At 39.8% G+C, this 21,980-nt stretch overlaps 1 protein-coding gene across 7 annotated transcripts in view; it reads left to right on the plus strand.

Annotated features, from left to right (window-relative positions):
• CCSER1 (coiled-coil serine rich protein 1) overlaps window positions 1-21,980 on the plus strand; it is a 436,344-nt gene that overhangs the window by 158,069 nt on the left and 256,295 nt on the right. For all 7 annotated transcript variants that reach the window (XM_071808258.1, XM_065837729.2, XM_071808257.1 and 4 more), the window contains exon 6: window positions 10,278-10,488. In XM_071808258.1, the coding sequence (XP_071664359.1) occupies window positions 10,278-10,488 (211 nt within the window). The remainder of the gene's footprint in view (window positions 1-10,277; window positions 10,489-21,980) is intronic.

Here is a 21,980-nt window from a genome sequence, read left to right on the forward strand (position 1 = left end):
AGAATAGGATTGTCTCTTGCGGGAGAAGTCGCAGAGAAGAGGAAGACTTATCGTTTTTAGCATCTTTGGACAGAGCAGTGTTTGCTTTCTGGGCTCTGTTAAAAGACAATGAGCAAAGATAGTGATCCGTGTCCATGTGGCTTCCTCTCTGCTACCAGCCGGCGTTATCTGGTTTGAAATGTCAAGTTCCCTCCTGTGTGCAGCCAAGAGAAGATGCGATAGCATTCCCACAGCCCCGCTCCCGGCAGAAGATGGGTATTCACACGTCTGTGCAAACATCCTGCCCAAATGCCCCCCAGAGAGCACCTCTGAACACAGGCTGCTCTGCTCTATGATGGATTGAATTGTGGCGCTAGTCTTAAAGCTGAAAAGCTCCAAACCAATTTTATGTCTAATTACAGGCCCAGAGAACACCTTTGTATTCCTAGACATGTTGTCTGCTTTTTATTACACTCCTTCTCAAAATATCTCAGTATTTGTTCAAATGCATAAGAAGATGAAGTTATTTTCGTAATTAAAAAAACCCAAACCAACAAACAAAGCCACTACACAGCAAGAAAACCAAACCAACCAACCAACAAAACGAAACCCAAAACCAAACACAACCAACCAACAAAACCCCAATAAAACACTCAAGGAAACAAACCAACCCAGACTCATTCTGGTAAGACCAAGTGAATTTCTTGTTCATCCTTCTGTTATTCCCTCCTAAATAACCACATCTCTTTCTCTGATCTCTTCTACCAGTGTCAAGGGCGTAGTTGTGTGGCATCTTCCATCTCGCTGCGTGCGCACCCTGAAGTGTTCCTAAGGTTTTGTGTGGCAGATTTAGGGACCAACAGCCTGTGATATGTGTGCTGGGGGGCCTGTGATGGATTTCTGGTCCCTGGAAGCACAGGCTGAGGAATGGCCTTGCATTAGCAACACAAGATTCAGAGTCATAAGTCAAGTGGTACTACCATTCAAACATCGCACAACGTCTAAATGTGCACAGGCATATCTTTTGAGTTCTTTGTTTTCTGCCTCCGAAGTCTACAGGGTGTGCTTAGATCAACATTTCAAGCTGGATTTGGCAACGGTGCGGGCCAGAAATCAACATTTTGTGCAACTTTGATCTCAAAAGCTGGAGCGGTGCTGCTAAATGCCTTGAAAATAAAGTCTAGTCTAGATGGAGCTTTGGACAGCAAGTTTTAACACGCACTCCAACATTATTAGGGTTTCATGTTATTAATGCTCTTCTGACAAAGAGTTTGCAAAATTAGTAACTAAAAATGTTAATGTGCATTTAACGTTTCACAGCGGAAATGCTACGAATTCTATTATAAATTAATAATCTTACTAAACTTCTAATAACTTCCTTAAAGCAATATTTCCAGGTGGTTTTTGTTTCATTATCATATATTTTTGCAACCTTGAATAAGCTGATGGTACAGGTTATAAGAGTAGTGTTAAGTTAAAAGAATTTGTGTTCAAAATATTACTGGGATTTACTGCTTCAAATTCAAATATGTGCAGTGCAGAAGAATTCAGAATCAGGCATTAAATTCAAATTGTGGGCCAGTGAGATGGATCTTTTCTAAACTTGCATAGTTTTGTACAATATTGCTCTTTGTGTTATTCTCAAGCTTAAACAAGCCTGGCATTGCAAACTAGAAGCAATTACAGGAGCTGCAAATATTCAGGTAATTCAAGTAGAGTCTCCGAAGCAGAGAATGTAACAACCAGAGAGTAAACATCGGAAATAAATATTTAATTTTAATATAATGATCTAAAAACCAAAGTTAAAAGACAGGGGGCCTAATGTCCTGGAAGTGAGGGGAGCGATCAAGCATTGTAGAGAGAATGAAGCTTCTGATGAGACTGGATTTGCAAGCATGTATGTGTCAAGTAACGCTGCATCGAGATGAAAATATTCTAAGTCGGAGTTTTTGTTTCTTGTAAAATTGGAGTTTTGGCATGCTGCTTCCTTCTGCGTGCTGGTGTACAACTGAGTATTTGCAGAGGTCTAAGTATGATTCTGAGCTTGCTCCTTCATAGTCAACCAGGCCAAGCATCTCCTTTTCATCTGCCTGATTAAAGTTTTCATAGCAGGTCACATTATTGGGGAAAGGAGGGAGGGGGGATGTTTTCTTCTGTAAGGGGGCAGGACAACAACTCCACTGCAGTGCTTTAGTCAAAGTAAACTAAATATTCTGATTATTTGTAATGAGTTTTTTTATAGTCAGAAAGAAAGAACCATTGAAGACCATACTGGGAAAGACAGAGAAATCTCCCGTAGGTGGGCTGGTTTCACCATGGGATAAAATAACACATTTGTGTTGTGGCATGTACTGATTGATTATGTCATGTAAGAACAAAGCAATTAGGTTAATTTACACAGTAATTAGTTTATTGCTTTCTTTTTGTTTGGTCTCTAACGCCTTTGTTTAAAAAATCGAGTGCGTACTTTTGGAGCGTTTTAATTTCACTAATTAAAATCCGAGCGCACGCATTGCAACACCTGCCGTGCGAGTGGAACCCATGTGAACCAACACCAGCCCGCTGGTACTTTGGGAGGACACTCGCAAGGAAATAACACCGCGGGGTACCACAGCTTACACGCTTTCATCTCCATCTATGGCTGGCAATTAGTTCTTAATAAGTTCCCAGCCCCTATTTATGCCAGTGGCAGATTTTTTAAGTGCACGCATGGAGCTGTGCAGCATTGAGGGGAGGATTCGAGCCTCCGGAAGGTGGATGATCCCTGGGACACTGTTGTGCTTGTGGAGCTTTCGCTCTCTTAGGTTCGTTTTAGGGTGACGTACATCTGAGTGTGAGCTATTGACTTCACATTGGTACCTGCCACTCGGCATTGGACACCATCCAGTCAATGGTTTAGCTCCAAGTATTAGACCTACAGTTCTTGGGTGGTTCTTATGCAGTTTATCTAAAAGGAAGTTTATTTTTCTGTTCTATACGCTTCATTTAGGATCAGTTTTGGCCGGAGCCCAGAAAGTGTATATCACTGAACTGTGGGAAAAATACATATTATTTTGCATCTAAGTCTGCCGGGAACTGTTAATTATGTAGCAGTGTATTTCACATCAGTAAATGAACTGAGGAAGATATATTTGGTTTTCTTCTTTCTTTTTGGAAACACTGCTCTTTTTCTGAGTTCAGCAGCTTGTCTGGGTGTGTGGTTTAACTCTTAGGTTGCACTGTGTGGTAGGAGTCGGACTCGATGGTCCTCGTGGGTGCCTCCAAGCTCAGGATGTTCCGAGCGTCTCCTCGGTAATATAAAACCACTATCTGTATGTGTATGCACTTGCACACGTAGACACATATACGCAAGTACTCAACCGGCAGGAAAACTCGCTATTTGGGACAACTGTGGCAGGACCAGCATGCGGCGTTTTAGCAGAAAATTCACTAAATAAGTGGTGTATTTAATTAACATTGGGGCTGGATTTCTCCTGTTGTGTTGCTTTGGTTTCAATCAGGCATTTGAAGTCACTGTGGCTGTGCATGTGTTTGTCAAGTGGAACTGGAAATTTTGTAAAAGATTAATTCCATAATGCTTCCTAAAAACCTTATAGAATAATCCAATTTAAGCATTAAAAAACTTGAGTAGATTGCTGTCTTTTAAGAATGGATATATAGTAACATGCATGTTCTGGATTTCCTTAGAAATCATGTCCCTAAATCCATTACATGCTTTCATTTATTGGTCATAAAAGAGAATTAAACATAAAAGCTCTTTTAACAATAACATTAGGTTCCAAATATTTTATGTGATAGTGAAATAGGATGGGTTTAAAGTTACAGTTTTTTCCTGACATATTAATCGAATTAGCTGCTTAAAGTAGGTGGAAGGTCTCCTCTGAATTGAAACACAACTCTTTTCTCCGCAATATTCTTAAGCTGTTAGAGGGCAATGAGACTGTATACATTTTCTAATCATAAATATAAAATATCAGTATAAAATCATAATATATAAATAAGTATAAGAATACCAAAATGAATGTCCATTGTGTTGATTCCACTGAAGAGTTTTGAATGTGATCTTCACTCTGCAAGCTGCATTTGTAATTACTGGTTATTTTGCATGATTATGTTATAGCACTGATTATACGTTTCACTATGGGAAAAAGTAGAGAGCTAATGATGAATTTTAGAATTATTGGTTGGAATTTTCTGAACACCCCCGGAGTTTTAATTACATGATAGTTGTACAGGGCATCCCTTAACCCAAATGCTCAGCTCTGCTGATGTTTTTAGTCGTCTCCCTTGTAATCCCTGGCATTGAGCTGCCATCTGATCCCACAGGCACGTGCGTTTCTGCCAGCGGAGGAATGCGTGTGACTATAGCAGGATGACCTGCATTACCATCTCATGGCATGGTCGGGATCCAGGACATTGAGTTCCCTGACTCACCTGCCCAGGGTGAAGGCAGGGAGGGCTTGGGACGAAAGGAAGAGCAGGCAGAATGCTGGGGGTATTCCACAGTGGGGATTGCAGTAAATATTAATTAGACCTTTGAAACCGACTGTTATGTGTCTCAGATGAACCTCTCAGCCAACACAAGGTATAACGAGTTGCCTTTTTGCTTCACAAAAGAGTTCTTAATGCTTAAGAGCTTAATCAAAAGATAATATGTTGGTTGACGCAGTAGTAATGTGTTTCAGTGCTTCCCCAATGTTTAAGACAAGACTGGGAGTACTCGTCTCCTTTATAAAGTACATGAATTTTCCACTCAATTTTCTGGTCTCATTGGAAGCCCATCTTACCTGTCTAACTCATGCCTGTGAGTTCTGCTAGGCATTAAGCAAATATTTATTGCAAACCCTGCCATCCTTTTGTCTTTTAATGGATTTAACCTTTCTCTTCTCACTGAAGCCTACAGTAACCATTCTGTAGCGTCTTAGTGGGGACAGAAGATGCTTGAAGTGTTTGTGTTGTTTTCTGAGCCGCATTTTGAAAAACCTTGGTAGCAAGAAATGCTGAGCTGTACTAGGAAGTATTCGGCAACCTTTTTTTAAGTAAGGGAAACTAGTTGGGTGACTGAATGAAAGGATTGTATTTCGTGGAAGGCAGTCATCACGAAACAGGAGAATAGTTTCGAGAATGATCCCATGCAAAAAACCCACAAACCAAAGCAAGAAAAGATTCAAATTGGTACCCAAACCTCAGTGCCCAGAGCCACCTTGACTTTTCCTGCTTTGTCTGTAAGGCTTTATTTACTATTGCATTGTTGGTACTTGAGATTGAATAAACCCCACTATTTTTTTAATGTTCTCTAGTGACTGTGTAGTGTTACATTATCTTACTTGTTTCACGTTCAAATTTTGCTAATAGATTCCAGGAAGAAGAAAAGGGCTGAAATCTCGAGTGCTGTGTTTTTGTGTGCTGGATCGGGGGATATAAACAGAGCTCTTGACTCCTGGAGAATTTAGAGAAAGGAGAGACACACTTGACCTGCCCTTATCAGCTGGACTTTACCAGCAGCTGAAAAATGGAGGGGTTTGGTTTTGTTTTTAATTTAATGGTATATTGTTATGACTGTGGTACAAACCTTTCAAAGAAAAGATTTGTAAAGGAAAAGGCTGGCGGTCTCTTGAACTTGCAGCAGCCATTAGTTTGTGTGCACGTTGGTGTGTGGGTGCAGTTGATAGTGACAGATACTGAACGTCATTTTTCTAAAAGGCTGACCTTGAAAAATGCAAATGTCAGAGCGCCAACAGCAGATACCTACTTCTAGCAGCTGTAAAATGTCAAACAGCATGCACCTTATGACACAATGCGGTTTGATACTCTTAGATGTCACCCTTATAACTTTGGAAGCATTCTGTTTGCAGAAGAAAAGCAACATAGACAAATTGTGTGAGACAGAGAGAGGTATGAATTTTTACGCCAAAGTGTGCTAATGTGGCTAATTAGCCAAGAGTTGATGTTCTAGCTACCTTTTTATCTTCTCTGTATTGCAAAGGCTGCGTTTTCAGAACTTTGCTTGCCCAGAGCATGAGAATATTTAGGCACCTAGCAGTATATTATTTGCTCTTCCCTTTGGAATATTTAGGAACATGCTTTTAAAAGTCTGTCTCAGTTCTGCTAAATATGGGGAAAAGCGCTTTTATTCTTTTCTTTTTTTTTTCTGAAATGTGTCCATATATTTCAGTTGTGAACTGGTTGGGATAGAACATGTCTCTTACTAAGGGAGATTAGTAAGAGATTACTCAGAGATTGAGATTCAGTCTGGGGTGATTGTAGGTCTTGACTGTAATGTACGTATTGTAAAGGAGCCACAGGGTGCTTTGAACTGAATTTGGAAGTGTTTGAGGCAGGCAGGTTTTTCTCTGAGAATCAGAAGTAATTGCTCCTCTGTGTCTTCCATGGTCCAGCCGAGGGACCCTTCTCAAAGTAGCAGTTAGTGGTTTTTCTAAGAGAGGATCCGTTTCATCTGTTTGCTGTTGCTGATTCTGAATGGGAGAAGAAAGTGTGGGTTGAAGGCTGTCTAGATTTATATCAACAATTCAGGATATAACCTCTGTACGGAGCTGAAATATTTCTGAAGATCAAATGTATATATGTTTATAGACGAGTGTGTGTGAAATTTATAACTACACATATATGAAATATATATGTGTGCATATGTATATATACACATGATGTATTTATATGTGAGTATACGCACATAGAGTTGCACACTCAGACACTGCAAATAAGTGATTTAAGGCTTTTTCTAAGACCCTGTTTTAGAAGATAAGCCCTCGGGGAAGAAAGCAAGCAAGTCTGCTGAGCTCTTGCCACCGAGGTTGGGGTCCTCCCGATGCCCTCAGCGGTACGTGAGCCCTTTTCTGCTAAGCCGGGATCAAGAAGAGCAAACTCTGTGGGACCAATTGTGTTAGTTTCGGCTAATTCTGCTCTAGCAACATGTTGAGCACTGCTGATGAAAACTAAGAAGATTAAACTCCACATAATCTGGGGATCTTTATGTAAGTGAAGTTCAAATTACCATAAGCTCCTCAAATCATTGATCTGAGGATCAGTAAGGCAAGAATAACTCAAAGGGGAAGAATCACTCAAAGTAGCTCAAGTTGCACATCATCTTTGGGTCTTTTTTCTTTTCTCCACCCTTTCCAGTGAAACCCTCTAAATATGCTTTGGAAGAAGAGAATTGTTTTAGTTGTACCCTCCGAAGGGAAAGAAGCTTTGAAAGGAGCTGCGCAGTTGTGTCTGTTCCTCAGTTAGTTCACATGCAGTTGCACTGGACTTATAGAGGCTATTAAAATGCTGAAAGTCACTGATTGATTACGTTAATGATGTCTCACTATTTCGATAAAGATTGCTTTTGCTAAATGCGGGTGTTGTAGCTTCTGATTTTTAGAAGGAAATGTATCTGCGGTGTTCAATGGATGCTTCCACATACAACAGAAACAAACCAGCTGGCCCAAGGTACCATCACGTTGCACAGGTTTTCACCCTATTTAATGTTTACAAATGGGTAACAAATTTTCTGTGGATTTTCAGACCTGCTGGTGACAGTAATTCTAGTGCTGTTAGGCTTGCTTTTCTCTGGTGCCGTTTGTGGTCCCCCTGGATGTAACATGCAGCTGTATAGTAAGTATTGCACCAGCTCTAGGTTGACCCTGTTTGAGGCAGGGGATCGTTGGGAAGAGTGATGGCTGCACTGGGTCGAGCCGTTTCACAAGTGCTCTAATGCTGCCTGGCAGCCAGTACCCGTGAACATTGTCAAATGTGCTTTTATTAAAGGGATGGAGCCCAACTGTGTGTGCATCAAGTGAATTTAGAGCTCAGACAGGAGCTGTATATTTAAAAGTGATCCAATTACTTTTCTGAAATATTTTACGTCGATAATAGTATAGAATTAATGCTCATTTCAATGAAATACATTGTCTTTAGTCATTAAAACAGACCTTTTTATCCACAGTTTCAGAAGTTTGTCACATAGCATTTGCCTGTGAGATGTTTTTATTGCAATAAATGCATCTTTGGAAAGCGGAGGCCACATGTAAGGAGCTCCTGCCCTGCCAGTCGAGCCATCGACCCCTTCTCCAGCTTCAGGGGCAAAGTGTTTTACTATTACACTTGGGAGAAACTTCTAATTTTAGTAAGAACGTCCTTTTCCTTGCTAAATCTCCACTGCTGCTTGGAGATGAATTGTGGTGGATTACCATAATAATACTGTAATAGACCACCTGGACATTGTTAATAATGAACTCGATGAAATATGAGTTCTGGAATTAATTTTAAATGAGCTTTTTCCTGCAGTGGGTAGAAGGAGGCAGATCAGACAGTGAAGAGCTTTGCTGGCACAGATCAGCTGTGTCTTTGCACGTAGTTCAGAGGTGTTGTGTGATCTGAATGCTCAGTGTATGCTAACTCGGAGTTCCCATTTTCCACTAACAATTGAGTTTGATATTTGTTTTAACTCTTACGGCCATTAATGTGGTGAATTTCATACTTTAGTACAAGACTCTGTATTTGTATTACTCAAGCCGAGACTCCAATAGTTGGAATATGGCTTTTCTGAACCCTTAAAAGAGACCTGTGTTATGATACTTCAGTTAAAAGTTGGTTTTTCTTTGCATGATTTATACCTGAGGCTTCTTTAATAAGGGTTATGAATCAGCAGTGGCTTAATATCCCTCAATCAAAAGCACCTTTACCATCCACCTCAGATTATTATTTTAAAGGATGCAAAATATTCTACTCACAAAGTTATTCCAGTGTATTTAAAAATTAAAACAAACTAATTTCATAGTTTCATGAGACTCTTGAAAAAAGCCTGATTTAGCAATTTTTAGTTCCATTGGCCATCATGAACATCTGCCCATATCCGTGATCTGTGCAGTCCATTTCTTGATCTAACTTGTTCCTACTGCACGTTATATAGCTTGCAAAATAGAAAAATGAGCGATCCATAAAAGATAATTCTAATAGCCTCACTTTCTGTTTGTTAGGATGGCATTGGGAATTGCTTATCTTGAGAAATCACGTTGGTCCCTTTTTGTATGCGGTTCCTATGAAACCAAAGTTAATTAAAGAAAATTTCACGTGGAAAAAATCTTCTTTGTCCTTCCAAAATATGACCATACTTAAAATTCACAGTCAGTGTGGTGTTGCATGAAAATTCAAATGGAATGGAAAATTGGAACTATACATTAAATGAAGAATAATTGTCATTTTCTTCACCACTTATGCTAACGTCTTTAACTGTAGTGAATTAATTTAGTATGGATGTGGATGTCACGCGTTGCTGTTACAATACTTTTGTAATTTAGTAGTAATTAATATACCACTATTGCACAGTGCAACCACGTTCTCGGATTTATTCTCCATTCAGATTTGTCCTTTTTCCCAGCTGGTTGAAGAGAAAATCTATTTTATAGAATAGCAGGTTCATGTTGTGTCACTGGGCCAGCCCAGAAGGAAGTATTTTTTGTGGCAGTTGTTGTTCTAAGTCCAAGCGTATGGAAGAATGTCCAGTTGTGGCCCCTCGGTTCCAAAGGACAGGGAACGGCTGGAGAGAGTCCAGCGCAGCCACCAAGATGCTGAAGGGAGTGGAGCATCTCCCGTGTGAGGAAAGGCTGAGGGAGCTGGGGCTCTGGAGCTGGAGAAGAGGAGGCTGAGGGGGGACTCATTCCTGGGGATCAATATGGAAAGGGGCAGTGTCAGGAGGATGGAACCAGGCTCTTCTGGGTGACAACCAGTGATAGGACAAGGGACAATGGGTGCAAACTGGAACACAGGAGGTTCCATTTAAATTGGAGAAGAAACTTCTTCTCAGTGAGGGTGTCAGAGCCTGGCCCAGGCTGCCCAGGGAGGTTGTGGAGTCTCCTTCTCTGCAGACATTCAAACCCCCTGGACCCCTTCCTGTGGAACCTCAGCTGGGTGTTCCTGCTCCATGGGGGGATTGCACTGGATGAGCTTTCCAGGGCCCTTCCAACCCCTCACATTCTGGGATTCTGTGATGACAGATTCATGTTTCATAGAGCTGAACTGAAATAAAATAGACCCAGAGGATATTTTGCTTGAAGAAAACGGCTTTCTTTTGAGGGGTGTGAGATAGAGCACGGTTTCAATTCCTGTAGAAAATAGTACATTTATAAATGCATGTTTTATTGCTAACACCATATGGCTATATGTACATTAAAAAGGCCATTTGTATCAGCAGGCTTGAAAAGCGAATGTGTAATTTACCTTTAAGGCCAAGGAACTAGGAGCCAAAAATTATTGATTTTCATATTTCAGCATTGATTTTCTGTTTTCCCTTGAAGGAACCTGTCCCTGAAGCTGTCGAAGGAGGTGGAGCCGGGGGACCCCAGGCACCCCCGTGTCACCCCGCTGCCCGGCAGCCCCAGCGTGGAGTGGCCCTTTCCCGGCCTGGAGGAAGGGGGAGGCATCGAGTCTTTGCCCTTCAGATTGATGCTGCAGGATTGCACAGCTGTGAAGACATTGCTCCTGAAAATGAGGAGGGTTCTTCAAGAGGTAATCACCAACTCATTCATTAAATTAATAGCTTTCAGCAGCAGAAAAGGGTCAGGAAAAAAAAATTATGGACTCGATGTCCTTTAATATGTCTTGAATGCATGGAGTTGATGCAGAAGTATGAATAGTCATGGTGGAAGTCAGAAAGTTTCTACTACAGCAGAATTTCCCTGATGCTGCCATCTTGGTGTGCAGTGTATAAAGCTTCTCTTGAGCTTTCACCAAGAAGGAGGTGGGAGAGACGAACTGCTTCAGATCAAAATAAATGGTATTGTTTTCCTGTGCTTTAGGGCTTTTCAGTTTTCTTACTACATTTGTTAATCAGTAGGAAGTTGTATGCAGTTTATTCAAAAAAGAGATGCAAAGGAAAATATGTTCTCTTAAATAACAGTACTAAAATAAAGGTTCCTAGCTTGAATTTGTAATCGACGGCTGAAATCAGATTTCTTAGGCCATTCTAATAATTTCAAGAGCCGTGGCTTGTCCTGTCCTGCTACATTCTCCTGCCTCCCCCATGGACTGCTGATGTGGCTTTGAAAATGTTCTTTTGCATCCAGTTCCCTTTGGTATTTTGGAAGAAATCAAATTATTATTGGGTTGAGGTTTTTTTGCCACTCTCCAGCTGTGAAGCTTTAAATTTAAAACTCCACTCAGATGGAGTTTTGACAAGCTTTCATCTTCGTGTTAGTGAACTGCAGCACGCCTTGTCTTTGTGATCTACAAGAAAGAGAAAATTTTGGTTTGTTTTATTATTTATATAGTGCATAGAATTACAGAATACTTAAGGTTCAGAAGGCTTGCTGGAAGTCCAACCGCTCTACTCAGAGTAAGGCCAACTTAGAACAGGTTGGTCAGGTCCTTCTCTGCTTAAGTTTTTTGTATCTTAATGGGGTTTCCAGGTCATCTCTGGTCAGCTGTTCCAATATTGCACTGCACCATTGTCATTTTTTTCTGTAAAATATAATCAGGATTTCCCTTGTTGCAAATTCATCATATGATTAAGTGGCAATCACTTAATGGAGACATTTGAAATACCAAAATAAGGCGTTGGCAAGTTGTTCTGTTTTGTTTTCTGCTCACTTTTTGATCATCTCTATCTAAATTCCACCAATTGTCCTGTCTGAGAGGTTTGTCAAAGGTTTAGCCGTGATAGTCCTCATACACAGCGTGTTTTTGCTGGCTGGCAAGCCTCACGCCTTCCAGTTTCCTTCAGTTCTCTGGAAGTTTTATGTATCCTATTGGGCTTCTTAATGGGCTGTTTTGCTGAAATCATTAATTATCCATCAGTTCCTGCTTATATAATGTCAGAATATAGAGTGAATTTAAAGGTTCTTGTTGACGGAGAAGGATTTGTAGCCCCGTTATATATATGGAAATAAATAATAAGATTGTTAATGTTACATGACATAACAGTCTGACATTCAGCTGGTACCACTGGCAGCATGCTCTGGAGCTTGTGCTGTGAATAACTGTGTTTTGCTCACAAAAGTTCTTTCTTACCATGATGGTAAGTGTAAGAATTGTATTTTTAACTTACCAAGTTCCATTAAACTTGTGTGAGAATCTGCTGTGATTTTCTATATGGAGATACGTTGTGCCTTATCATACTTGATGTTTTTAACCATTCACCAGGTGATCACCATGAAAGGAACACAAGGTATTTCATTTGACTCACTGGAATTGCGTGTCCAGTTACTAATACCGCCCTATGCAACTCAGATTGATTTCATTTTTTCATCTTAATCATTCAGTCCTTTCCATCTCATAATTTCCATCTCGCCGTCAGACTGGAACACGACATGATTCTGTCTGTTTGGTTTTGTCTTGCTTTCCTTATGAAAACAAAACGCCTTTTTTCTAATTCTACGGTTGGATACATGTTGTAATTTACCTCCCTGTTTTTCAGCACCTTTGAGATGGAAGATCCTGGTAGTATAATAGTGCACGTTGTTCTAGTACACAGCTAAACAAGACTTTTAAATAACTGGAATGAAATGACCAGCCTTCTGATTATCAACAGCTTTGCTACCTTGAGTTCTTATTTGTATTTTCTTTTTAATGAGCACTTGTATAGTATTGGTGATAGAAAAGATATGGAGAATGATGTAAAATGGTATGGGAGTATCCTTTTTAGTAGCCCCGGCTGAGAAACAGCGATTTGATATGTATTGCAATATTCCAGTTCTACTGATATCAGTACACATGCGAATGCTGGAAACAAAAGATTACCTTGCAAGGTCATTGTTTAAGTACAGAGTTTTCATATCTCCATAAAGAGTTAACAAACCCATCCACTAAACAGTGGGCATCACCCATGGTGTAATTGCAGGAGAGTGAAAGAGCAGTTACAACAAAATATATTCCCAGTCAGTCTTTAAAACATGCTTAAATGTTAAGCCAAAACCAGAATATGTCTCAAAAGAACAACCAAAGAGAAAATGACCTTGACAAATATTACAAAGTGATATTGGAATGACACAACTTGATTATCTCCACAAATACAGCCATTTATGCATTTATGTCACTTTTAAAGTATTAGTGAAAGATCCGAGGAAAATATAATTCCATCAAATTGAAATATTGTGCTGAAGAATCTGATAAATGTCACATGAGCACATTTGGCAAGCAGTTTCCATGGAGAAGGCACCCGGCTTCCATTGTAACCAGATGTGATTTCTTCATCCAGAAATCACTTCTGTCCAAACCAATATTATAAATCAAACTCACAACAGTGCGGAATTAAAAGACATGAAAGAAAAATTCTTGCCTTACAGTTGAATCTCATGTGTTTTGAGATGTAGTCAAACACAGTCTCTGGCAGGCTTATATGGCATGGAAGTGAAATATTGTAAGTATATTTATTTATAAAAATAATAATATGTCACATGTTTTCTTCCACTTAAAAAATATATCTAAACCATCCAATCTACATGGGAAAAATTACACCTGAGTTATCAGAAAAAAGCTGCAGTATTTCTGTTTTATAGCTGATGTTACCCATAGAAGAAAAAATTACAGTAGTGTACACCACTTTATTGAAAAATAATATGTTAATTGAGTTAAAATATTAGCCTCGTTATTCAATGTAATCCTTCTTCTTAAGCACCGAGCACTGCTTCTAAGGAACAATGTAATTATGATTTGCCAAAATGTAATTCTAGCTACTACAATATGCTATTTTTTTTTTGGTTGCAGTTGCTTGTAATTGAAGAATCTAAATGGAAAAAGTGCACACAGTGTATTTTGTACTGTGCTACAGATTTATGAAGCTGTGAGTTTAGTTAGTTATTAGTCTTATAATGAAAAGGGAAATTAAAGCCATGGCAGTAACTTGCAAGATTGACAATGTTATTAGGTAATAGATTGATTAAAAGACTAATGAATGATCATTTAATTAAGAGAATTACCATTTCACTTTCGGTGAAAAAGCCTTGAAAATGTCTACTAATAATTGTCTATAGCTTTGGCCACGCAAGTGTCCAGAGGCAGGTTGTCCCCTCGTGTTCTCAAGAGCTCGTTGGCCAAAGCCGAGGGTTGTTCGTGGTCTCCCTTTTCTCTCCATCTCACTCATGTTTCTTGAACTGGGTTTGTGTTGGTTTCGTTTGGTTTGTTTTTCCTTCAGCTGCGAATTTCTGTCACCTTTGCTCCTCCATATGCTGTGCTCAGTTCTCTATGTTTTAATACATTTCTGGCCACTAACTGATTGCGTGTAGTCAATTAATTTCTGACAATTAGACTGCAGCTTCTTCCTTCCTTATTGCTATCAGTACTAATGAATATGTGGTGCCTTTTCCCGAACAATAGATGGGCTTTCCCCTGCTGCTCCAGATGAGACTGAAATGATTTCCATCTCCTGGCCAATGGGGAGGACCTTGAAGGGCTTTGCCTTTGCTGAAACTGCTGGTAGAACGTTTCAGGCAGGAACGTATGAGGAGAGCTGATCCGGTTTTGCTTTTCTGCCAGGCAAGAGAGGGTCTCTATGCTGAAATAAACAGTGAACAAATACAGCTGTTTTGGGAAGGAATCCGTTTAGTCAATGCTAATGGGTTTATGTTCAAACTTCCCATGTTAAACTCGATTAATTTCACTGAATGTCCCACAGTTAGGCTTATTCAACAGGTCATATTTTCCCCGTATTCTTTATGGAATACATAGGTTATCAACTACATAATTCTACTTTTAGGCGTTTTTATGGGGCTATCAGAAGTGACCTTAGTGGTTGCTAATCTAGATAATTAAGATGCCTCGTCTGTATATTTGTGTAATTTGGAATATAAATGATTCAGTTCATGCCCATGCGTCTTTCTCAGCCCTGCAAAACACCGTGCAGGATGGAGAGCTTTGGAAATGGAAGCTAATAGCTATGATTAGCAATAGAGATAAGCCACTCCGGACATACCTTGCATACTGTGCTTTGCTAATTAATCATTTATTTTACGGAGGGGAATCACACCTATCTGTGGCTTTCATGACAACTTAATGTGTCCAATGCAGTAGGGCTTAGATTGTGCTTGAAAAAATGAGAAATTTATGTCAAAATGACATAAGTGTTTGTGATATTTTGTAGCCTGATTGCTAAGCAATATGGAATCAGCCTTAAAATATGTACTTTAAAGACATGGAGGTATTTACTGCTGTCCACTGTGAAATGCATTGTGTTTACTAATATCGTCTGTTAGGCACTGCGAGCAATTGCAAGTTTAATACCCTGTAAAATACTGCAGGTTTTCTTCCTTTAAGTAACTTGATAATTAACCACTGTAGCATTACTGATTTATTCAACAACTCTGCATTTAACATGGTCCCTTTTATCAAGTAATTCATGCTGGAAATTGGTAATTTCTTCATTTCATGGTGGGTAGACACTGCATATACCCATAAATTTAAATAACTAATAATAAAAATGTACTAGATTTAGTAATAGGACTTAACTTTATCGGAGATGTTTTATTTTAAGCTAATCCATTATAAGGTATTTAACAGGAACAAACTCAGTATTTGCTATTTAGCATCCTCAAGGTACAAGAAAACTCTTTTTTTTTCCCCCATATTTTTTAGGCGAGCTGCATAGAGCATCCAACATTGTCATCCTGCGTGCTGAACTTGACATGTTTAGTGCTCTGAAATAGGTTCTAATGCTACAGTTCCAGTCGCAGCCTTAGTTCAGATAATAAAAATGGTGCTGGAGAACTGTCAGACTATTTCAGTAGGTGCAATATAGATTTCAGTATGTACAATATAGATTTCAGTAGGTGCAACGTTTAAAATTTCTCGAAAGCGTTAAGAGTTGTTTAATGGTACTTGTGAAAGCCATTTTCCTCCCAAATCAAGGTGTGTTCTCCACTGGTCCATTTAGAAGACCTCGTTTTGTAGAAACTGAGCGGTTTGAGGGATTATTTTAAAGATGAAGGGTTAAGAAAAAGGTGTATATGTCTGTATCTTAGAATCATAGAATCATTCAGTAGACTTTTATTAGTATTATTACTAATTTCATTAATCCTGAGAAACTGAAAATTTATCTCCTTTTTATGTTCTTTTGCGACCTAGTGGCTTAATCTTGGTTGACTACGCATGTCTGTGTGCTGCAGCCTTATTAAAACCAGCTTCAGCATGAACCACGTTGTCCTCCCACACGTGGAGGTTGTGTTGGTTTGTGTGTCTACCCCGTGCATTCAGAAGGCAGGCGATGAGCTGCTTTCCTTCTTCTCCTGGGGTTGTCTGGATGAACCGTTTTCAGTGGGCAGCGCGATGTGCTGCAGGTCGGTGCGGTTGGCACAGCGCGCTGCCCCAGCCTCCCCCAAGCCAAGGTTTTAGAGCACCTTGCAGAGAAACATTAAAAATAGCAACCCCATTAATACGTAATGTCCCAACATCAGCAGTTCTGCACAATTGGCCGTGATTAACTGGTGGCCGAAGACCATGAAGTTACAACAGCTACAAAAATGAAGCCCTTTTCCCATTTAGTTCTTCCCTGGTTTTGATGAGTTGCTGCAGCTGGATCCCACCCTATGCTCCTTGGTGATGGACCCCATCACACCAGTTCCATTTTCTGATAAATCTTCACATACTAGAAAGTGCATTGCAAAATAACGAGCAAGCAGTGGAAGAAATCCAGAACGTGTGTTCAAGTCTGTAGAAAGAATTGATTGTACTGAGCTTTTAGAGCTCATGAGTAGTGTTGAGCTAAATGATAAATACAGTACAGAGGGTAGATGGTAGAGTTTTTGATAAGAAAACAAGTAATACTGTCAGATCTAACAAATTTCCCAATGAGTTAACCAGTTCTTTTAACAGAAAGGGGGATGAAGATGAGTGCACAATACCCAAGCTGCGCTGTGATTGAATTTCCTGCAAATTTACTAGGGTTGTAGATATGAAAATACCAACTCACCAAGCAGTTTTGTAACTTCCAAAGGAGCATTTAGGATGAGATTTATAGCTGGCACCATTGCCTTCCAGTCCAGTAGGTTAAAACCAAAAAGAATTATCCTCATTTAAACAGTTTCTGAACTTGTGAAGTTTCACAGTCCTGTATTCCCGCTCTATTAAGATTTCTTTTTCCTCATGATAGGTTTCAGAGATTTGCTGACATGGAAAAAACGACTGGGTGTATAGATAAAGCAGTGAAACTCATGGTATGCAACCGTTGCCATAAATGGATGTGCAAGAAGAACAAAAATGTAACAGATAAAAACGTAGGTCTAGTATTCAGGTAGCAGAGCGCCCACTGTGCATGCGGTTACTCACTTGGATATTTCTGTTTACATATGACCATATAGATGATTTGGCAGAATTTAAATTTAATCTCTTAATTAATTTTCCCTTCCCCTTGATCAGGCAGAATTTATGAAACAAGTGTTCCTGTAGTCGCAGGAGCAATTCTCCCCGTTTCCAGCACAGATCTTGGCATAGCGCTCTGCCACACATTCATTTAGTGTTGTCTCTGCCATTAATTTGTAGCCCAGGTTGGTAGAACAGTGCCGATCATTTTCCTAGTGGAAGAAAAGGTATGAGAATGGTTGAGGTAGCAAACTTACATAAATCCCTGATTTTGGCCAAAATAATAGTGCTGATTTTGTGCAGTCTGGCTTCACTTTAATTCATGAATGAAGCGATTCATTTGAAGGGTGCAGTGGATGATAGGAAAGGAAACCTTAGCGACAGTAATCATCCAGCTTATGGATGAAAAATGCAAAGTTACCTCACGCCTAGCAATTAATTGATTTATTTTTAATTTACATTGAAAAGTCACCTCGGTGTTCACTCCTGGAGTCAGTAAAAGGTTTGGGGAAATAGTCAGGCAAAAGCAATATCCTCCTATATGAGCTTAAAAGAGAGGATTCTTCTTTTATCAGCACTTCTTTTGTCGAGTCTGTGTGAAGATCATCTAGATAGGAACAACGAGTTCAGAAATAACTGGTGTTGCTCAGTAGAAACTGAGCAAGTCATAAAGCAGTGAAGCAAAGATGCAGTTTGACGGCTTACCAGGACATCGGTAACCAGAACCAATGGCTAGCCAAGGATCGCTTATATTCCTGGATCTTTATTTCTCTGATGCAACTCTATCTTTCATGTTCCTATTGGGCAAATCATTGCATCTGTGTTGGTTTTAACATTAAATTGCAAATTCTTGCTGTGACCTGGAACATAGTTGCGCAAAGGAGGAGGCCTGAAACAGAGCCCCAAAAATAGGAACGAGAGGAAGGTATTGGAATATGAAGTAAAAGTGCAGCACAGAAATGCTTTGCTGGAAGGGCACTTGGTTGAGCCTGACAGCCCTGCTTCTGTATCTGGCATTTGCTGAAGCAAGTAATTGATCCTGACACTAATTCACCAGTACTGCAGGAATCCTATTTCACCAAGATGAGCACCTTCTCCCTTGTTTCTAAGAACAAATATGCTTTATTTCTTGTTTCTGGATCTGTCGTCCGCCTCACTGCTCTGCCTGTGGTTTGTGTGTGTGTACTTTAGGGAGTGTTGTTTATGAACTCCAGGAATAAGATCTCGCAGCTGAGCTTTGAACTTTGGGAAGCGTGTGTGTTTGTTTTTACAAGGCACGGTTGCATGGTGTGCAAGTGGAGCCTCTGCTGCCCCAATTGCTGCTGGAGTTGAAACTTCTACTGCTTTAGCATATCGAGAACTATTTTCTCCTTAATGCTGTCTCCTGTTGTAACACTGTGAGCTGCAATTGCAAGAGAAAGCAAGGTGACAGAGGGAAAAAATATCATAGAAGGAAAAAGAATTGAAGTGTTTGTGCTTATATAACTTATCCTGAGGTAGGACACCGCTGGTGATGAGGTGGCAACAGTTAACTTAAAACAAGAAGAGTGTTTCTGTTTTGTTGGGTTTTTTTCTTTCTATATTAGGTTTTTAAGGCAGAGCTTTATTTAGAGAGGTTTCTGCCCAGCAGAATGCATTGATAGCTTTAATATTGGCAGAGAGAAGAGAAGGCATCGTGTACCGCTGGATGCTGGCAAAGGGGCTGCTTGTGCCAAGCATAGTGTTTAGTGTCACACCGTGACTAAGTACAACTGAAATCAAAATTAGTGACAACTAGGCTAATTTTTTAAGATAACTCCAAACCATAATCACAGCAGCAGTTGCTTTAGAAACAATGCACAGGATGGGTAGAACTTGGTGATTTATTCTGCCAAGCTGCTGCTGCTTTCTGTTTTGTAACTTGCAGCAAATGTTTCCTGTAGCCTTAGTTTGTCATTTTGAAAAAGATGATAGAAACCTATCTGCTGCTTTCTCATTCACATACGTGAGCTAGAACAGACACCTAACTAGACGTTTCTTCCTACAGGAGGGCTAGTGTTTATGGGCCACATATGTCTGACTCGTGTTTTCCAGTGACAAGCCTTTCCAAATGATGAACTTGTTTCCTTTCTGATGCTCACACAGACATTTTCTGCATTAGCAGATTGCAGAGCCAAGCAGGTTTCACAGCATGACAGACCAAACTTCAAACACCATTGCTGAACATAGGGGGAAGATGAAATTATCCTGTTTAGAATTCGTGTCAGTCATGATATGTGGTGGCAAGCTTTAAATTGAAACTTAGTGGAATAAAAATAGCTGAGAATAGAATTAAAACTAACCTCTTTGCATAGAATACTACTTTTTAAAAGTTATAAGCAAGAACCCAGAGGTGGCAAAATATATATCATTTTCAGTCTGGAGAAGGATTGATAGCCTTAAAATATGTCTTATCATGCCAAAAATAATCTTTATGCTAATGGATATTCCATATAATATTGCCTATAGGTAATTAGAAATTATGAAAGAGGGCAGGAGACCTTGAGTTCACATTAATGAAGTGGTACAGCGAGGGAGGATAGAGAATAGCTAATGTGTACTGCTGTTGGCAGACGTCGTGAAAGATTATTGGAAGAATATTTAATTTTGATACTAAATCAAAATTGTGGTAGGAAGTGAACGATAAACTTCTTCGTCTTCTTAAAAAAAGGATAAAATTAGATCTTTGGCTGTTTTTAATGACAGTTTCAATAATAGTTGAAGGTTCTTCTTATAGCTGTGTCTCTCACTGAGAAGAGTCTCTCAAAGATGTGGGGACATTTGGGGCTGGTATTGAATATTGTAAATAGTACCTTCTATTTATCAGAGAAAACGGAGAGGAAAATACCCAAGTGTGTGAGAGGGGAAAGAGAAGTTATAGGCACTGAAAAGGGGTGGTAAGGAGTGGGCAACTGAGAATTAATGGAATCCATTGGTATCAGACTATGAGTAACAGGAACCATCCTTCTTGGAGCAGTTTGCTCAAATGTACCCGGGAAGGAAATGAGAATACAAGAACTGAAAGATTTCTTTGAAGCATTATGTATATTGCATATTAAAGGTAAAATAGGAACATAATATTAAAGGACTATTGCGTATTATAGGCCTGAGTGACAGTGGCATTTTGAGTTCACCCGTAAATGCTGCGCCAGTGCCATTTTCAGTCCATGGTGCTGCCGGAACTTGGGCAGGTTTGGGTCGATTTACCCTGGTTTGCTGTACCGAGAACAAGCAAACTTGAACAAACACCATGGTGTTGAATTTTTGTGGTGCTGGAGAATAACAAGCTGGAGCAGATTTTCTCTAAATGTGTTTGCTGTGGTAGAGCTACTCACATGGAGGTATATATTGTATTTTCAATATACAAAAAAAGAGTTGTTTTCCCTTATGCTACTTCCATTGTTGTAGTCTTTAAGGAAAAGATCTTGAATAGGCATTAAAAACTTAAAGTAAGAAAAACCCACAAGCAAAAAAATCCAATCCAGTCTATGTGGAATTCTCCTTAACGATTAGACAAGAAACCCTGAATTTCCATTTTTCAGCATTGTTAAGCATGCAGTAAAGCAATGCAAGTTACGAGACTTAATGGCAGCATCGAGCCCACGCGGCTTGGCTCTGTCTTTCAGAATAAACTTTTCATGCGAAGCAAGAAGGACACTTAAATAGTCCATCTAACAGCCCCGTCAGTGCTTTTCTGCTGGGTTTCAGCTCTGAAGTTGCGCCTGCTCCCTTTGAAGCTCACATTTCAACCGGGGTGCGTGTTGGCTTTGGCGAGCGGTTTGATGCTTGTTCATGACTTTTCATCATGTTCGCACGACAGTGAAAAATGAAACCTTCCGTTTGATGCTCCTTTTATTGAGGCTCTGCGAGAGGATGTTGGAATAGACAGCTGGAGTAAAGTATTATCCGTCAGTGTGGGGATAATGATTTATGTGAATACATATTTATCACTCTATCTGGTGACAAGCTCCAGTGAAGCTTGAAGCCTTCCTGGTGGTTACCTAAGGAGTGTCGTTATTACATGTCCTGGTAGACTTCGATGCTTTTTTTGTTGTCTAATGCTTGTTTTAATCAGTTTCTCTGTATGCCAAGTGGACACCACCCTTAGCCAGTTAACCCCCCTTTCTGTCTAGGAGACATAACTTGTTTTAAAGAACTGTCAGCGCCGAACTGGAAGGAGCAGACACAGGATATATCTGCAGTGCAGCGGCTGCAGCTTGTGCAGGTGCAACAGAGCTTGTTTTAAGCTTGTAGTAACTTGTAATGTAGCTGCTACACCATTAAGCAAAACGAGAGCATCAAAACCTATGGATTGGTACTAAGATCTTCCTAATATTCCCGTTCATACACTCTCAGGCTATGAATTCCCTAATGAGTAAATTGCCTCATCATTTGACAAGTGTGGACCACCAACAATCTTCCTTTCTCCTTTCTTCTGCCTTTCTGTTCTCTTTCCTATTGCCTGGGAAGAATTACCAGTGTGAGGACTAACACTTCCAGGAGTGGTGCACATTATGGGGTTTCCCTTAATTAAAGTCAATCCCTAAGTTGGTTTTGTTGCCCTTTTTTTTCCCCCATTTTTTTCCCTTCTTATAAACTGCATCTGTCTCAGCTCATACTGTCCATGTAGGCAAGATGGATATCTTGAACACTTTATTTTTTAATATTTCAGAATGGCAGCTCCTGGAAAATAA

Source organism: Patagioenas fasciata, chromosome 4, assembly GCF_037038585.1.
Source record: "Patagioenas fasciata isolate bPatFas1 chromosome 4, bPatFas1.hap1, whole genome shotgun sequence".
Classification (NCBI taxonomy): domain Eukaryota; kingdom Metazoa; phylum Chordata; class Aves; order Columbiformes; family Columbidae; genus Patagioenas; species Patagioenas fasciata.